The sequence below is a fragment of the Poecilia reticulata genome, chromosome 18 (assembly GCF_904066995.2).
Source record: "Poecilia reticulata chromosome 18, P_reticulata-male-v2, whole genome shotgun sequence".
Classification (NCBI taxonomy): Eukaryota; Metazoa; Chordata; class Actinopteri; order Cyprinodontiformes; family Poeciliidae; genus Poecilia; species Poecilia reticulata.
The window spans coordinates 26458075-26477703 of NC_088847.1; the positions used below are offsets into that span (position 1 = coordinate 26458075).

The window sequence follows — 19629 nt, forward strand, 5'->3', positions numbered from 1 at the left end:
TGAGCGGCACGTTTTATAGTGAATCAGGTGCGTCCTTAAGATTTGGAACAATGGGGCCCTGAGCCCGTGAGGGGGGGGGGCGGTTCTGGTTCTGTTTTATATCTTTGTAGTAGGTGTGATTACTACTGAATAATAAGCAATAAATCAATTAAAACAAACTCAATAATTTACATTTCAGGGATATTAACAGCAAATTTGATTAATCGATATTCATTTTAGCCACAGTTTATTGTTCTTAATAGTTTATATTTAGTATTTTGAGATTAACATGTCATGTACAGAGTTAGTTGAAATTCTGACTTAATTTCTGTTTTCAGCTAGCGTTCAAATTGGAAAAGTAAGTTCTGGGGGGGGGGGAACTTAAATTCACTTGTTTATGAAAATGAAAGTTAAATGGAGGAAAGGCCTACCTTAAAACAGTTTTCTAACCCCTGAAATTTCTTCAGATCTTGTCAAATTTAAGAAGTGACATCAAAGTAAACTAGGATAATTTAGACGGATGGGAAAGGAAGCAAAAAGTTTAGATTTACAGTCATTAAGCAGAATAGCGGGTGTTCTGTGGTTTGTCTGCCTCACATCGATCTGTTTGCTGTTTAATTTTCATCCATCCATCCATCCATTTTCTTTCACCCTTGTCCCTCAGTGGGGTCGGGAGGTTTGCTGGTGCCTCTCCAGCTAGTGTGCCGGGCGAGGGGCGGGGTCACCCTGGACAGGTCACCAGTCTGTCACAGGGCAACACAGAGACACACAGGACACACAACCATGCACACACACACACACACACTCACACCTAGGGGCAATTTAGAGAGACCAATTAACCTGACAGTCATGTTTTTGGACTGAGGGAGGAAACCGGAGTACCTGGAGAAAACCCACCATGCACAGGGAGAACATGGAGACTCCATGCAGAAAGACCGGGGCCGGGAATCGAACCCAGAACCTTCTTGCTGCAAGGCAACAGCTCTACCAACTGCGCCACTGTGCAGCCATGTTTAATTTTCACGTTCCATAAATTATTTTATCCATTTTTAGCTTCATTTTGAGAAGATTGTCAGATGCTGATCAGGTTTTGCTTGTTTCTGCCTGAAAAGCCAACAAGCCGATCCCAGATCTGGAGAGCCAGGAGGAGGAAGGCGGTGAGGAAGAGGAGCAGCAGCCCAGCGGTAGGAACCAGAACCAGAACCAGACTGGAGGTACTGGATCATGTCAGATCAGAACTCTGCTGCTGTTTTCAGGTGAGGCGGCTGAGAGTCGCAGTCGACCTGGGAGCCTCTCTGATGAAGGGGCGGAGCCAACAACGACCTTCAGGCTAAACCAGGAACACCTGCAGGACAAACATTATGGGAAACCACCAAGGTAACTGGTTTTAATGGGCTGAGCCCTTCATGTTTGAGACGGTAGTAACTCCACTTTATCTCTGCCAGTAGCCAGAGCCGCCATCTTGTTTTTTCTCTGGTTTAGTGTTTCAGGGCTAAATCTTTATTTTAACTACAGCTAGCATAAACCTTATGTTCTCTATTTTTAGTTTTAGCACAGAAAGTACTCCTGGCCCAGTGCCTCGATGTTTAGCTGTTTATATTCCCAAGACATTTAAATAAATCTCTCTGCTACGAAGAGATGTTTGTTTTCTACTAGAACGTTCTGTCATGTAATTACTAGGATTAGTTGTCCTAGTAATTACTGCCATAAATGATATTATTATTTTAGACCATTTTTCATTTATCTATTGATAAAGTGGCATAATGATGCAAGTTCTCCCTCTGCAAGACCAATAAACTGGAAGAATACTGAACACTGGAACTGGAAGATATTTTAAATATCAGAAAAACCAGAAATAAAATTGATTCTGACGTCTGTAAATAAAATTCTCCTTTAAAAAAAAATGTCAGAATGTAAGTTATTGAGCTCATTTCAGTTTCTCATGTGATTAACTCAGATGAACTCATAGGAAGTTCTTCTCACTTCCAGTGTCGGGTTTCCCGTTTTTTTTATTTCAGGAAGCGACTCGCCGTGTCCAAGTTCTACAATCTGAGAGCGATGATCACGGAGCTGCTGAGACGGGCGGCCAGAGACGTGCTGGCGGCGGTGGAGGGGACCGCGGCCTGGAACCAGGAGGACGAGGCGAGCTTCGGGCGGGACGTCGACGGCCAGAGGAGGCAGCTGGAGCTGCTGCTGGTCAGCCACCAGCAGGCAGGTCAGTGGAAACCAGTCGCAGCTGGTGGGTTTACTGGTTCAGAGCAGCTGGGATTCTGATCATCACTGAGTCCGAGAGGAACTGGCTACATTTACTTCACTTGCTTTTTGGAGAAAACATGCATGATAGGTATTTTTCTAGAACCTACATAAAAGAACCACAGACAACGTGTATGAATTTTATGACCAAGCTTTTGCAAAAGGAGAAAAACTCTGTCAGCTGCTCCTCCGAGCCGTTCAGAGCGTCTGAAGATCTTTGGGTTCAGCTCGTCTTTTATTATCAAGCAACAAAGACGGAGGATAGGCAAGATAGACAGCAGAGGAAACACAGCAGAGGTCATAAAATGTTGAGGAATATAATTATGTTAATAGTTAAAAGTTGTGTTAATTCACATTAAGATGTGTTTTACTGAAAAGGAATGTGTTACGTTGTGCTGGTTCAACACCAAATAAGGTGTTGTACGAGACATTCCTGGCAGGCAAGGGACTCAGCCAGAGTCTCTGTTTGGACAGATAAGAACTAACAGTCTGACTAATGGTCCTCCTGAGGGAGCAGATTTAACTTCCATGAGGTCGGCCCAGAATTCTCTGAACTTCCAACACACACTCAGTGTAAAACAGAGCCAGAAGCCAGATTCAGAACGCCATTGGTCAGACGGTTTCCAATACACTACAGCAGACTGAAAGCGGTATAAATGCTCAAAGCCAGAAGCAGAAGACAAGACATTTTGGATTCTGAGACGATGAAATGAGATGATGAAAATGTAATATGTGATTCCGCAGATGTGCATTAAATGTCTTCCTGGTTGTCAGTGAGCCGGAGAGAATGGAGTTTTGTGTATCGTCTCTTAATTCATGAGTTTAGCACCTTTAAATTCCTCCATAAAGTGGTGACACCCGACGTGCCATTTCACCTAAACAACCAGCAACCCAGTTCCAGATGTGATATCTGATCTGAGCCCGGTTCAAATCCCGGTCAAACTGTTTCACATGAAGATGAACAGGCAGCTGTGACCTCCAGGTCAGTTACACTAAAGAAGAGAAAACTTTAAACTGACTGACATTAGACTGAATATGAACTAAAGTAACAACAAAAGGATAATAACATAAAATCTCCATCAATGCACTTCTTTATCGCTGCTCTTTCTGAAGCAAAATCTTGCAAAAACACCAAATTTTACCAAGTTTTTTGTCCAGTTTTTATCTTAACCAACTTAAATTTTACTTTTCAGCAAGAAATTGTTGTAAATTAATTATTTCATAATATTAACAAAACACACTAGTTACCTGATAACATGGGAAAATACCTTGAAATATATATTTTTTAAAGTAATTATTGAGCCTCTACGTCTTTATCATGCAATAAATTTGCATTTTATATTTTGGTCCATGTGATGATGTAACGTTTTGTCCTTGAGTCGATTTTTAACAAATTTTACTTTTACTGCAGTAAAAACACGTTGACTTAGTTTCACTCTGGTTCTGTGTCTCCGCCTCGTCTGCTGCGGCCCAGATGTGCCGACCCAGGAAGTGGAGGTCGTCGTTGAGGAAGAGGAGCAGCAGCAGCTCGCAGGTAGGACTGGCCTGGAAACTGGTTCACGCAGAACCAGAACCAGAACCAGAACCTCCAGCCAATCAGACCAACTGCTGGGCTCAGGTGTGGATGGAGCGGAGGGTCTGCTGCTGAATGATGAAGGCGATGGTGGCGATGAAGAGCCAGTAAACGCCTCCTGGCTGAAACAAGAAGACCTGACGGACCCGGACTACGAGATCCCGTCAAGGTAACAGAACCAGAACCGGGCTGGTCCAACAAAACAACAAGAACTGGTCAAATAGTGAGTCTGTAATAAAGCAAAGGCTCTTGTTGATGATGTCATAACGTTTCCCCGCCTCCTCAATCTGATTGGTCGTTTTTAGTTCTGCTGTTTGTAGAAGCTAAAAAAAATATATTTCCACAGATTATCTGATTTTAAAGTGTCCAAAAGTTTAACCCGCCTTTGACCTCTGACCCCTCCGGCCAATCAGAGCTCACCTGCTGTCGTCCCGCTGCAGGTCGACTCGGGTCAGAGGTCATCCTGGAGGCCGGCGGCCCGGCAGACCTCGGCTCAGTGGCTCAGCGGACCACCTGGCGCTACGGGTCCGGATCCTGGAGGATTCCCGGACCAGAGTCCTGTCCAAGGCCGGTGAGAGCCCAGAACCAGCTCTCCCAGTGCATGCTGGGAGCTGTGCTGTCTCCCAGTGCATGCTGGGAGCTCTGCTGTCTCCCAGTGCTGCTGTCTCCCAGTGCATGCTGGGAGTCCTGCTGTCTCCCAGTGCATGCTGGGAGCCCTGCTGTCTCCCAGTGCATGCTGGTGTCTCCCAGTGCTGCTATCTCCCAGTGAATCCTGGGAGCCCTGCTATCTCCCAGTGCATGCTGGGAGTCCTGCTGTCTCCCAGTGCATGCTGGGAGTTCTGCTGTCTCCCAGTGCATGCTGGGAGTTCTGCTGTCTCCCAGTGCATGCTGGTGTCTCCCAGTGCTGCTATCTCCCAGTGAATCCTGGGAGCCCTGCTATCTCCCAGTGCATGCTGGGAGTCCTGCTGTCTCCCAGTGCATGCTGGGAGTTCTGCTGTCTCCCAGTGCATGCTGGGAGTTCTGCTGTCTCCAGTGAATCCTGGGAGCCCTGCTGTCTCCCAGTGCATGCTGGTGTCTCCCAGTGCTGCTGTCTCCCAGTGCATGCTGGGAGTCCTGCTGTCTCCCAGTGCATGCTGGGAGCCCTGCTGTCTCCCAGTGCATGCTGGTGTCTCCCAGTGCTGCTGTCTCCCAGTGCATGCTGGGAGCTGTGCTGTCTCCCAGTGAATCCTGGGAGCCCTGCTGTCTCCCAGTGCATGCTGGTGTCTCCCAGTGCTGCTGTCTCCCAGTGCATGCTGGGAGTCCTGCTGTCTCCCAGTGAATCCTGGGAGCCCTGCTGTCTCCCAGTGCATGCTGGTGTCTCCCAGTGCTGCTGTCTCCCAGTGCATGCTGGGAGTCCTGCTGTCTCCCAGTGCATGCTGGGAGCCCTGCTGTCTCCCAGTGCATGCTGGTGTCTCCCAGTGCTGCTGTCTCCCAGTGCATGCTGGGAGCTGTGCTGTCTCCCAGTGCATGCTGGGAGTCCTGGTGTCTCCCAGTGCATGCTGGGAGCTGTGCTGTCTCCCAGTGCATGCTGGGAGCTCTGCTGTCTCCCAGTGCATGCTGGGAGCCCTGCTGTCTCCCAGTGCATGCTGGGAGCTGTGCTGATGAACGCTGTGCTGCTGTCAGTGTTTCAGCGCAGCGCGGTTCTGGACCTGCAGTGCCCCCGCGGGCTGTCGGAGCTGGGCTTCCTGGACCTGCTGCGCTCACGCTGCCCCCTGCTGGCGGACGGACGGCCCTTCGACGTCTTCATCGCCGCCAAGAACCGGCGGCTGCAGCCGCTGGCGGCGCAGAGCCTGACGCCGGAGCAGATCTGCTGCGGCCACCGTTCAGGCGGGAACCCGACGCTCTACATCCGGCTGAAGGTCCGACCAGAACCGACCCGGTCCAAACAGCCCCCACTGGGTTCTCTCTTTAATACGACCTTATTCTCATGATTTACAACTTTATTCTCGTAACTTTCCGACTCTGTTCTTGTAACTCTGCGATTTTTTCATAACTTTGCGACTTTATTCTGCTAATTTTCTAATTCTTTCTGTATTATTACAATTATTCTGGCAATATTAGAATTTTATTCTCTTAACTTTTTTCTCTGTTTAAATAATCCATCATACTTTTCACTCATTCAGCTCCATGTTTTAATTCCCCTTAAAAAACAAACTGAACGCTAAATTTACGATATGTCGGCCGATTTTCACCATTTTTAAACAGATTTTTAAATAAATCTGGACCAATAAGTGAGGGAGGAAACTGACTGTTTACCTAAATTGTTTAATTTTGAAATAAAAAGTTCAGTTTGAGTCAGGAAAACGTGAAGCTTCATTCAATTTGTGAACGTTTTCTTTCAGGAAAGCGAGGATCCATCTTCATCCGACGCTGCGGCGATGAAGAGAGACAAAACCGACCTTCATTCCTGGTAAACGACTGATACCAGCGTTCAGTTCCAGGTCCAGTCAGAGCTCAGCGGCTCAGTTCATCCACTCATAACTACGCCGTGAACTGAAACACAGATGTTTTTATCTGATCGATTCCCTGGAAGCTTCTGTCAGACAAAGAAGTTAGGTTTCTGTCGGCATTATGAACCACAGCTGCACTGAGCTGCCTGCTCGCAGTCATCGGTTGGAAATCAAACGTCCAGTTTATCCGGACGCTACATGCCAGTAACTCTGCATGTCTGACCAGTTTGGATGTGGGGAAATCGTCACGATGAGAAACTTTCTGAAGCTGCATTAGTCGTGACAGTTTCGTCACTGCAGAAACTCTTCGAAAGTGGAAAACTTCCTCTTACAGCTAAAACCCAACTTCCTCTTGAGGCCGAGTTTCTTTTGCATCCTGAAGATTGATTCCACCAGCTGCTCCACATGTGGGAATGTCTGCAGTCTGAGCGGAGATTGTTGCTTTTTTCTGACTTTTACGTCATTAATGTGAGACACGAGTCATAATTCTGCACCAGAAGAAGCCGGAAGCCCAGCTGTGGCACCTGGTGTCCGCCGCCCACCGTTTGTGTGGCAGCGGACACCAGGTGCCACTTTCCATCAAGCAAATCCAGTGATAATATTCCAGTTCTTACAGATTAATACCAAAAACATCATCATTTCAAATATAATTATTCACTAACAGGCAGCATAACTGGCACGTTTTCTGCAAACCGACATCAGCGCTTCCCAAAACAGCAGCTGGCAGCTGATACCAAAACACTGGCCTGCAGCTTTTCGGTGTCAGATGCCGCCTAGCTGTGCAACCTGGTGTCAGCTGCCAGGAACTGAGGTCAACCTGCTGCACATGTCTCACCTTTGCCAGACTGGATGGCATCTGATTCATTCATCTGTTGGAGCAGAGCGGTATCCAGCTATGTGGGAAGCCCTGATTTCAAATATGTTTGTTTTTGTTGTTGCCTCTGCAGCCCTGCTGACGGTAGTGAGGAAGCCGACCCAGGCCTGGAGGCTGAAGACGACGACTGGAGGCCTGATCCCGAACCACAGACCGCCAAAAGGCCGAGGAAGCGGAAGGAGAAAAGGGCGACGCAGATGACCTTTGAGAGCAAGAGGTCCTGTATGGTGTGCGGCGCCTGGTACAGGCAGCTGGGCAGTTTGATCAGCCACGTCTGGAACCACGCAGGCGACCCGCAGGGCGTCTGCGGCGCCTGCGGAGAGAAGTTCGAGTCTGCAGACGAGCTAAAGGAGCATCTTCGAAACCACCAGAAGGTCCACAGCTGCCAGCACTGCGGGAAGACGTTCGTGTCCGTCCAGAGCCTCAACCTCCACGAGGCGAAGCACACCGGACAGAGTCGGTTCCGATGCGGCGTCTGCAGCAAAACCTTCACCAACATGGCCTCCCTCAACTACCACCAGTGGCTGCATGTGGAGGACAAGCCGCACAAGTGTGACGTCTGCCTCAAGACCTTCGGCTTGGAGTCGCACCTCGTGTCCCACAAAAAGCTGCACACGGTCAAGGAAAAGCACGTCTGCGACGTCTGCAACAGGTCGTTCCGGCTTCGCCGCGCCATGACCCAGCACCGCCTGACCCACTCCGACGACAAGCAGTACGCCTGCGACGTCTGCGGGAAGCGCTTCAAGCTGGAGGGTTCGCTGAAGGTCCACGCCAAGACGCACACGGAGAGGGACCGGACGTTCCTGTGCCACGTCTGCTGCCGGACGTTCCTGTGGAAGGGAACGCTGATGGCTCACCTGAAGACCCACAGCAGCGTCCGGCCGTTCGTCTGCGCCGTCTGCACCAAGGGCTTCTGGTTCAAGTGCGACCTGAAGAAGCACATGAGGATCCACTCCGACGAGGCGCCGTACGAGTGCTCGGAGTGCGGCCGCCGCTTCAAGCAGAAGGCCAACCTGGACAGCCACATCAAGATCCACATGGGCATCAGGAGGTTTGTGTGCGGCGAGTGTGGGAAGGAGTGCTCCCGACGGGAACACCTGAAGGTCCACATGCGGACCCACAACGGAGACAAGCCCTACAAGTGCAGCGTCTGCGACCGGGCCTTCACCCAGAGCCACTGTCTGAAAACGCACATGAAGAGTCACCCCACGGAGGGAAACCTGGACCCGACCCAGACTCAAGGCATGTACGAAAACCCGGCTCTGGACCCGTCCCAGAGCCACGAGATGGAAGGAGAGCCGGTTCTGGACCCGTCCCAGAGCCACGAGATGGAAGGAGAGCCGGTTCTGGACCCGTCCCTGAGCCACGAGATGGAAGGAGAGCCGGTTCTGGACCCGGCCCAGAGCCACGAGATGGAAGGAGAGCCGGTTCTGGACCCGTCAGAAACCTGAACTGATACCTTAAATTCATGACTTTATTCCTATCAGACTTTTACATGTAATAATTAACTTGTAATGACAAAAAGAAATAAAACAGTTGATCACTGGAGCGCTGTCCCAGTTCCTTCAGCTGCCCTACAGTTAGTCACGGAGAACCGCAGGGCGCAGAACTCGGACCTGGTGACATCATTTAACAACGATAGTTGGCTTTATTTATCCGTAGTGCCTGACAAATTAAATTAATCACTAGAAATTCTTGACGACTTTTAAATTCCAGCTGCCAAACATCGGGGAATAAAACATTTTTCTTTTTGTTTTTTCTCAAAACAATTAAAACCTCCTTCAGAGGAATCCTGGTCACATTGTAAATGGCCTGCTAGCTACAGCGCTAGCTCAGCCCAAGAACAGTCATTTTAATTAACGTTCAAATGTATGGAGGGTCAGAGCTGACAAAGTTCAACGTACCATGAAATATGTGTAAGTTATACAATGATTAAAATCATTACATAATTAAATTTACCACTCATTAAATTATATTAATATAACATTTTTACATATGCAATTAAATAATTAAATGTCCAGTAAAAATATTTACCTTTTTAAATAATTATTTGAAATAAATTTTTTTTAAAGAAAATTTACATAAATATATTTATTTCACTCTATTTCTATTTCATGGCCCCAGTGAGAGAGCTGTTATAAAATATACTGTCCAACCATTTTTTTTAGATGTTTGTGGAAAATCTAATCATTTAATAATTTTCTAATACATTTAATTATTTAGTGGTAGACTTATTTTATTTATTTTTATATAATTTTGTCACCCATAGCACTCCGTAGATTTTAATCAAGAGTTCATTGAAATAGAAAGCAATGGAGAAACGACCTGGGAATGAGGATGAGGAGGATCAAATGGATGAAGGGGAGAGTCGGCTGGAAAAGCTGTGTGTGTGTGTGTGTGTGTGTCTGTGTGTGTGTGTGTGTTGTCCAATCACAACCCCACAAACACAAAACGGCCAATAAATCATCTGATTTTAAACCGGCTTCATCAGGTCACCACTGGGATTAATTGCACACAGAAACAATTAATCTTTTCTCGAATTTATTGAAACGTATCAATGCTGAAAATATAGAAAATTTAAAACAACGCAGCTTTAGAGGTTTTATCAACACGTCAAATCCAATTTCTTATCTTTTTCACTGTATGAAAAACAATACGATAAACGCCCGTCCCTAATGCGCATCAAGATAATCAGCAAACATTGCATGTAGAATTTGAACAGATAGGAAAACTCGTTCAATTTGTTCTGCACAGAGTGGTGGAGCAGCGAGCGGCGCGGGTCGGGTCGTACGCTACTTTTAGGACCGGCGTGTTCACCAGGAGAGCATTTCTACCGCTAATTGTACTCTTCTTGGGCGTGGCGCCTTGCTACTGCAACAGCAGCAAGTAGTAATATCCTCCATTGGTTCGGGGACAAAATGTCACTGTCCCCCAATCAATGGACGCCAGTAGCTCCACCCTAATCATACTTTACCGTTGTCCTACAACAGAAAAGGGTCCAGGGTCGGTTCTATCGCCAGATTTTACAATGGAAATAGACAAAAACAGAACCAAACTGCACCGACCAATGCCGCACCATATACTGCAGTGTTTAGGTTGTCAGGGTTCACCCTGCTGTGGCTCTCAGAGTGAACATCCCTATGGTTTCTCTGGTGCCTTTTCATGTCACGGATCTTCTCATGCGCCACCAGTGAGGTTTCCAGTGTGAATGTTTCCCGCAGTGTGCAGGATGATGGTTTAAATGATACTGTGGCTCTCTTGTCCTGCAGACATCAGTGAACATCCCTATGGTTCCTCCGGCGTCTTTTCATATCACGGATCTTCTCATGCGCCACCAGTGAGGTTTCCAATGTGAATGTTTTCCCGCAGTGTGCAGGATGATGGTTTAAAGCAGGTTTAAATGATACTGTGGCTCTCTTGTCCTCCAGACATCAGTGAACATCCCTATGGTTTCTCTGGCGTCTTTTCATGTCACGGACCTTCTCATGCGCCACCAATTAGGTTTCCAGTGTGAATGTTTTCCCGCAGTGTGCAGGATGATGGTTTAAAGCAGGTTTAAATGATACTGTGGCTCTCTTGTCCTCCAGACATCAGTGAACATCCCTATGGTTTCTCTGGCGTCTTTTCATGTCACGGACCTTCTCATGCGCCACCAATTAGGTTTCCAGTGTGAATGTTTTCCCGCAGTGTGCAGGATGATGGTTTAAAGCAGGTTTAAATGATACTGTGGCTCTCTTGTCCTCCAGACATCAGTGAACATCCCTATGGTTTCTCTGGCGTCTTTTCATGTCACGGACCTTCTCATGCGCCACCAATTAGGTTTCCAGTGTGAATGTTTTCCCGCAGTGTGCAGGATGATGGTTTAAAGCAGGTTTAAATGATACTGTGGCTCTCTTGTCCTCCAGACATCAGTGAACCTCCCTGTGGTTCCTCCGGCGTGTTTTCATACCACGGATCGAGGTGAAGGTTCTGTTCTACGGGGATCTCTCCGGTGTGGATCCTCATGTGGTCCTCCAGGGCCTCCAGTCCGTTACTCACCTGGCCACAGATGGTGCAGACACACTGCTGGATGGCTGAGTGCATCTTGATGTGGTTGACCAGGTAGGCCAACCGTTTGAAGCAGCGCCCGCACTGTGAGCACTTGTATGGCGTCTCGTTGGAGTGGACGATCATGTGGACCTTCAGCGTGTCTTTGGACAGGAAGCTCATGTTGCACAGGCTGCAAACAAACGAGCCGTCAGTGCCGTGAGTCTTCGTGTGGTTCATCAGGTTCTGGTAGGTTTGGAAAGTCTTGTGGCAGATTTGGCAGGTGAATGGGCAGTCACTCGTTGCGTGGGTTTTCTCGTGCGTCTTCAGGGAGGTTTCCAGCGCGAAGGTCTTCCCGCAGAGTTTGCATGTGTAGCCCAGGGTTCCTGTCGAGGCGTTGCCGTATACGCCGCCGTGGGCCACAAGATCCGACTTCATATCAAACGATTTTGGACAAAGATGGCACCTAGCAGGTCGTTTCTCCAAGTGGACCCGGCTATGCCCGTTCAAGGCTGACGTGGTGGAGAAGGTCTTGCTGCAAACGTTGCATTTAATCCGAGTCTCCGCCACCTGATTCATCGGCCCGTCTGTGACATGCTTGGCGATGTGGCGGTTGAGGGTGACGCTGGACAGCAGGTACTTCCCACAAATCCAGCAGCTGTAGCCCTTTTTGTGACTTGGGAGGTGTTGCTTTAACGCTTCCACGGACTCAAACTTCTCTCCACAGACGCCGCAGACGCCATGAGGCTCGTTGACGTGATTCCAGATGTGGCTGATCAGACTTCCCAGCTGCCTGTACCAACTCCCACACACTCTGCACGTCAGCTTGTCGGTTTTCCTCCGCGTCTTCGGCTCAACGTCCTGATTATTGTTGACAGATTCGTCTAAAGACTCGTCCGTGTCACTGCTGGAGTCGCTGGAGTCATCGTCCGATTCCAGGTCGTCGAGTTCGGACGTAGAGCTGACGGACAGAGCGTCTCCTCTGGGATCTGATTCACCTTCAGGAGAGCTGCAAACAAGGGAAATATTTAAACTATCTTGTAGACCTGCTGAAATGCTGCAGTTGTTGAGAAGCTCTGATAATCCACCTCATTTACTTTTGCCACTCTTCTTTAAATATCTGTCTACCTGTGGCTATGATTGAACTCTTCTGGCATTTGGGGTCGCAATTCCCCAAAAACCTTTTGTCCTGTTTCTATGGATGTTTTCACACCTGATAGTCTCAGTTCTGATAGTTTCAGTTCTATTGGGAACCAAAGTAGCAACATTTGTTCCTCTCCAGCTGCTGTGGTTCTCTTTCTCTCTGCTCTGAGTCAAACCAACCAAACTCTTTGAGCAACTTGTTCCCCTCCTCACCTGTGGGGGCGCTGCACCAAGAACCTCTGAAGGAAATTACACAAAATTCTCTGAAGAAGCTGGGCACAACTTTCTTTATAAAATGTAAACAAAAATTGAGTCAGATTTTAGCAGATGGAAGATTTCTCTCTGGTAAAAGATCATGAGTCATCTCTGTTTTGGTGGCGTTTACCCAGAATGCACTGCGGTGTAGTCCACTTCCCGCTTTTGGAGCGGTCTCGGGTCCACTTGGCGTTCACATATGCATTCACACCTCCCCAAACAAACCAGACTTTCTAGCTAAACTGGAGTTTGCTAATGCGCTACTAGCGGAGCTAATTTTTAGCTTAGTGCTTTAACTTTTTTGTTAACTTTACAAACTTTTAGCACACTTGGCTTCCCATACATAAATTTTTCTGGATAAATTGTAAAGCATAAACTTACTTTGCTGTTTTGCAAAGTTTTGGTTGAATAAAGCTTCCCAAGAGAAAATATATACGACAAAGCATGATTGGTCGACGGTGGTTAGCCAAACGGATGCTATTAGCATGCTAAGTGTTACATGACAAGACACAACTGGTCAACTCATTGGCAGGAAGTTAAAGATAGAATAGTGTAACTCTGCAGTTCAACATTGTTTTTAGCTTTAGCATTAGCCTTTGCTAAATAGCATTTTGGTTTAGCACTTTAGCGTGAGCAAAACTAATGTTTATGGTTAGTGCTTTAGGGTTAGCATGAGTAACCTTCTAGCTAGCAGTTCTCACCCTGTAGTTTGATTAGAAACAGGCCGTGTGTGAATCATGTTACCTGGTTCGTGGTTCTGATTGGTCGTTGTCGGTTGGATCAGGATCCAACGTGAGCTGAGCCACAGAACCTTCTTCCTGCTTCACCTCCACCTTCACCACTTGGTTCTGAAACAGATCCGAGTGCAAATCAACAAACAAGAACCCGGACCCAGAACTTCGCTTCGTCCGCAGCACTCACCCAGCAGACCTGGGTTTCCATGGCGACCGTGTTGCTCTGATCGGCTTCCTGCTCCTGGTGTTGGTCCGCTGAGCTGATGGACCCGTCGACGGCGCCAACAAAGCTGCAAATGGAGAACGTGTTTCAGTAGCTAACGGATCTGAAACCATCCGGGCTTTCTGCGGTTCCGACAGAGCTCTCCTTTGGACTTTAGCTGCTTTCTAACGAATGTAGTCACCTCGTATGGAGCCCGGTTTCATCGCTCTTCAGAACCACCGGGTCGGTAGCTGCAGACTCAGAGGGGAGATGCTGACCAGCCTCCATCTTTACCTGCGGTTTCTGAAACAGACGAGCTCAGAAATGACCAACTGGACGAGGTGCAGTTCACAGAACACAGATACCTGAGGTTCAGTACCAGCCGGTACCAACACTGTGCAGAGTTATCAACAGAAACCAGATGAACAGTGATTCATTTCCAGCTCTAAACTTTTAAACTGAACTGTGTTTATGAATTATAAACAAGATGAATCGAGTCAAATCAGAACAGCCAAACTCTTTTTAGTTTATGATTGTTTACAATCCATGAAAACATTTTAAATTTGGTCTAAAATCCAGTTTGAGAAGAACCGAGCTGCGTTTACCTTCAGGTGGTTCTGAGAGTCGCTGACCCGAGTTTGACCGGTTCTTTTCCTCCTTCTGGCGGTCTGGACTCTGGAGAAACAGGACCTACAAAAAGACAGCAGGTCAGCTCTGATTGGCTGCAGGCCGGCGATAAAACGACCCGATTGGCTGCAGGCCGGGCGATAAAACGACCCGATTGGCTGCAGGCCGGGCGATAAAACGACCCGATTGGCTGCAGGCCGGGCGATAAAACGACCCGATTGGCTGCAGGCCGGGCGATAAAACGACCTGATTGGCTGGATAAAACGACCTGATTGGCTGGATAAAACGACCTGATTGGCTGCAGGCCGGGCGATAAAACGACCTGATTGGCTGCAGGCCGGGCGATAAAACGACCCGATTGGCTGGATAAAACGACCTGATTGGCTGGATAAAACGACCTGATTGGCTGGATAAAACGACCTGATTGGCTGGATAAAACGACCTGATTGGCTGGATAAAACGACCTGATTGGCTGCAGGCCGGGCGATAAAACGACCTGATTGGCTGCAGGCCGGGCGATAGTATGACCTGATTGACTGCAGGCCGGGCGATAGTATGACCTGATTGGCTGGATAAAACGACCTGATTGGCTGCAGGCCGGCGATAAAACGACCCGATTGGCTGCAGGCCGGGCGATAAAACGACCCGATTGGCTGCAGGCCGGGCGATAAAACGACCCGATTGGCTGGATAAAACGACCTGATTGGCTGCAGGCCGGGCGATAAAACGACCTGATTGGCTGGATAAAACGACCTGATTGGCTGCAGGCCGGGCGATAAAACGACCTGATTGGCTGGATAAAACGACCTGATTGGCTGGATAAAACGACCTGATTGGCTGCAGGCCGGGCGATAAAACGACCTGATTGGCTGCAGGCCGGGCGATAGTATGACCTGATTGACTGCAGGCCGGGCGATAGTATGACCTGATTGGCTGGATAAAACGACCCGATTGGCTGCAGGCCGGGCGATAAAACGACCCGATTGGCTGCAGGCCGGCGATAAAACGATCTCATCCATCAACTATTTGGTTTTTGAAGATAAAATTTTTGGGAAATCTGGATTTGTTTTCAGAGTGATGTCAGCACGCCCAGGGCGGCCATCTTGTTTGACAGGTTTTGAATTCAGGTCAACTCTATGATGAAGATTTACAGCCAGGTTATAATTCATTTTCAACTAGAAGATTAAAGTCGTATTACCAGAATAAAACTGCAACACTATCAGAATAAACTATTAATTTATTTGCACAGCCGTTACCTTGGCGGCGTTTCATAATCTGGGTCCTTCAGGTCTTCTTGGATCAGCTTGGAGATTGCTGCTGGATCTTCCTCCTCTTCATCATCACAGTGGTTCCCAGTCAGTCTGTGTCTCTCAGCTGCCTCCACATCTGGACACAGCAATAGAGTCTGAACAGCTGCATTCTACCCATTTTGATCATTTTACGGATTTAACTCATCAGATTCAATGACAACATGTTCTTCTGTAGCTGTTGTAGTTTTGAATCCAACAAAAGTTAGGAAATTAAAACAAAAAAAAGATTTTTCAGTATTGGCCTGATTCTGAACTCTGGATGATTAATTAATTAATTAATGTATCTCTAGTTTCTGCTTATTAACTTTTGAATAAGCAGAAACTCTGCTGGAGTGAAAATATCTTTTTACCCCCTTTTGGACTAATGATGCTGATTAGCATCAAACCTGTTTTGTTGTGAACACAGTCAAATGAGTGAATGAACACTATAAACACTGGTTAATCCATCTACCACTCCTACTATGGTTACAGTTAGAAGTGGTCGAAGTGGGAATTACACAATTAAAGTCACAATTCTGAGATTAAAGGCCCTAATTCTCTTCCATAGAAGTCACTCTCAATTTTACTCAAGAGCAAGTAAATGTAACTGATAAGCAGTAAGAATAATTTAGGTATAACTGTAATGTCTGTCCATGTATTTTGGTGATGCAGTTTTGAATCAAAGGAGTAAAGGACAATGATGGGTATTTTTCTCGAACCTTCATTAAAAGATCTACAGACAACGTATATGAATTTTATGACCAAGCTTTTGCAAAAGGAGACTCAGCAAGCTGCTCCTCCAAGCCGTTCACTGAGTGTCTGAAGACCTTTGGTTACAGCTTGTCTTTTATTATCAAGCAGAAACAGGGAGGATAGCTAAAGAAGACAGCAGAGATAAATTATTACTGCAAATAGGCAGTTTCTAAAATAGGGAGTATTCCGGTTGATAAGAAGGCACCTGTGGAAACGTAATTTAAGGTCTGAGAAACACACAGTTAACTGTTTCACATGAAGTCACAGGCAGATGGGGCCTCCAGGTCACACAGAATGAAGAGAACACTTTAAACTGAACATTAGACTGAATATGAACTAAAGTAATAACAAAATGTTAATACCAAAAAATCTCTAATAGACAATCCAAGAAAAAAACCCTCTGCCAAGTCTGTGTGCACGCAGCTGCTGGGATGACGAAGGGGCAATGTGGTCACCTCATGGAAGGAACCACCAAAAGTACGACATTATATGCAACATCTCTGAAGTCGCCTGTTAGAAACCAGCTCCTTTCCCTACAGCAGCGCTTCTCGATTCCAGTCCTCAGGCTCCCTGCTCTGCATGTTTTAGTTGTGCCTGTATACAGGAACAACCTCAGAAGAGGTCTGATGTGAGCTGCAGAAGCCTGTTGATCACCCACAGATTCAATCCCAGGTGTGGCAGAAGGGAAACACCTAAAACATGCAGATCAGGGGGCCTGAGGACCAGAACTGAGAAACACTGTTTGCTTTTTAGGATCTGTGCTGAGAAACGACTGCCCCCTGGAGGCGTGGCCTTGTTTTTCCATCTGCCTATGAGGTATGTAATTCCCAGTCACCTGCTATGAAGCTTACCGGAAGTTACCTGAGCTGTAAACAACCATCTTCCACTGGGAAAAAAAGAGCTGAACAATGCGGCTGTTAATTCAGCATTTGGAGGCCTGACCAACAAGGACTTAAGGGCTTCATTCACTTCTTCTGCTGCCATTGCTAAAGCTACAGGCAGACGAATTACAACGTTACGTCATAGATCACAACTTCTGCTTCTGGTCGCTGATTGGCTAGGATGAAATTCAACCGGAGACAATCCCAGAAAATGGGAAAAATTCCAGACTTTCTGTGAAGCAACATTTTAATTAAGCGTGATAGCTCAGGAAGTTAATGGGAAGTTTAGTGTGAACAGAAAAAGCAAGTCTGAATATTTAATAAAAAGTCGGGGGTTTATTTTTATTTGTTTGCTTTTTAACTCAACACTTCTGTTTGAACAATGTCAGTTTTTAATATTTATCTCCTGTCCGCCACTGACCTCCGCTGTGCAGCTTGACCTGCGGCTGCAGCAGCTCCAGCTGCCTCCTCTGGCGGTCGATCTCCCGTCTGAAGCCCGACGCCTCCTGCTCGTACCCGGCTACGGTCCGCTCCACCGCCGCTAGGATCTCCCGGGCGGCGGCGCTCAGCTTCTCGGTGATGATTCCTCTCAGGAAGTCGCTTTTAGACATGTTGAGTGGATCGGAACCGCTGCTGCTGCAGTAAAACATCCCGGCTTCTCCCTGTTTGGATCCAAATCTTCCCCACGTTGCTCCCTACACGCCTACTTCCTGTTGTTGTCCCTGGAAACGGAAGACTCTCCTTCTTCTTCTTCGGAATTTAATTGGAGCGGATCTCTCTGCCGCCTCCTGCTGGCCGCGTCCATCACCTCACCTTACATAAAAAACGTGTTTTTCCTTTTACTTACGGGTATTTATACATAAAAAAAAACAGAACAAGACAGAACTTAATATCACCAATAATTCTGAATTATTCCATAAACAGTTTTGGGCTCAAGAAGAAGAAACATTGTTACCTCAATACAAAGATTCAAGTTTTTGATCTTAAAATAAAATAACTTATTTATTCTTAGTGTTTATAGAACTTTCTCTAACTCTGTTAGTTCTGATTTCTTTTTTTTTTCTTTTTTGGACTTAATTGTCACTTTTTTAATCGTTGAATTTAGTCCATTATTTACTGTGGTTCTTATTTTTATTTATTTTTTTACTTTGAGACAGCTATGATGTGTAACCGTGGCAACAAAGAATTGCATGGTGCTATGAAGTTTAAGAAGAAGAAAAAAACCTGAAACTGAAAAACAAACTTGAATCTGAAAAATAATTTTGAGCAGATATTTATTTTTAAACTTAATTATATTTTGATGTTAAATGACCCGGGTTTGGGACCAGAACCACCATCAAGTCATTAAAATATCAGAATACTTGAGCTGCCTTTCACTAAAAACTCTTATAATATCTCATTTTAACAGTTCGAACATTTTTTACGTGCATTAATGCAAAACAGTCTTGGTTCTACTGTCCTTATTGCCGCTCCGTCGGGATTCAGCCAATCAGTGGCAAGGAAAGTCAGCTTTGCTCCAGGATTGGCTGGTTTGCTAATCCCAGCTAACAGCCTGTCAAGTAGCAGTTTGGCTCGGATCAGGCTGGAGAAACTTCTCTAAACCAATATGGGATTAACCTGGTTCGATCGAACCCCAGGGGTTCGGTGAGTCGGTCTCAGGGGTTCGATGCTGCGGAGGTAAAGACACACCTGTGTAAAGTCGTGATGACGCCCCGCTTCGCCATCACTTGCTGCAGAGGATCACGTTACATTGCTTAGCCAATCAGAGGATCACGTTACATTGCTTAGCCAATCAGAGGATCAGGTTACATTGCTTAGCCAATCAGAGGATCAGGTTACATTGCTTAGCCAATCAGAGGATCAGGTTACATTGCTTAGCCAATCAGAGGATCACATTACATTGCTTAGCCAATCAGAGGATCAGGTTACATTGCTTAGCCAATCAGAGCTGCGGAGGAGCCCTGATTGAAGGAGCTCCTCTCAGCATGGATTTGAACTTGTGTCTTTATTTACTTCAGCAAAGCTCACAGTTTTTACCAAATTCTGTAGCTTTCAGTGAACTTCTAAATCTGCTGCTTAGTCGCATCTTTTCGGGGTTGGTACTGCCTCTAGTGGCGTGGGGGTGGTAACACAACTAATATAATTACATTACTAAATCAGAATACCACAAAGTCTTTATTATTTATTATTAATTTTTCATTTTCTTAAGAATGTAGAGCTAATTAAATGATCTAAAGACCTTAAAGTGGTTCCAGTTTCTCTCGATGGTCAACCTGTTGAAACTGTGGCAGATTTTAAATACTTTGGGTCGTTCCTGGACAGTCAGACCAACTTTGCTGAAAACACTGACTATAGTTTGAAGAACTGATCTCAGAGACTCTACCTTTAAGAAGACTTGGTGATCATGGGGTGACCCAACCAGACTCTAGTTGGGAAATCATATTTTATTTATCACTACTGAAGGGTTCAGTGAAGGCGCATATGAAACTGGTGGGTTCGGTTCCTCAAAGGTTAAGAACCACTGGATTAACGATTATCATTCCTGTAAATA

General features: G+C 46.5%; 1 protein-coding gene across 1 annotated transcript; it reads right to left on the reverse strand.

Annotated features, from left to right (window-relative positions):
• Positions 1–9692: 9692 nt before the first annotated feature.
• LOC108167184 (uncharacterized) lies at positions 9693–17880 on the reverse strand. The gene is made up of 7 exons (XM_081599824.1): positions 17500–17880; positions 15412–15541; positions 14134–14218; positions 13731–13831; positions 13514–13616; positions 13337–13440; positions 9693–12203 (listed from the first exon to the last, which is right to left on the reverse strand). The coding sequence occupies exons 1-7, from the start codon at positions 17726–17728 to the stop codon at positions 11042–11044; spliced, it is 1914 nt and encodes a 637-aa protein (XP_081455950.1). The 5' UTR covers positions 17729–17880; the 3' UTR covers positions 9693–11041.
• Between the last annotated feature and the right edge of the window lie 1749 nt (positions 17881–19629).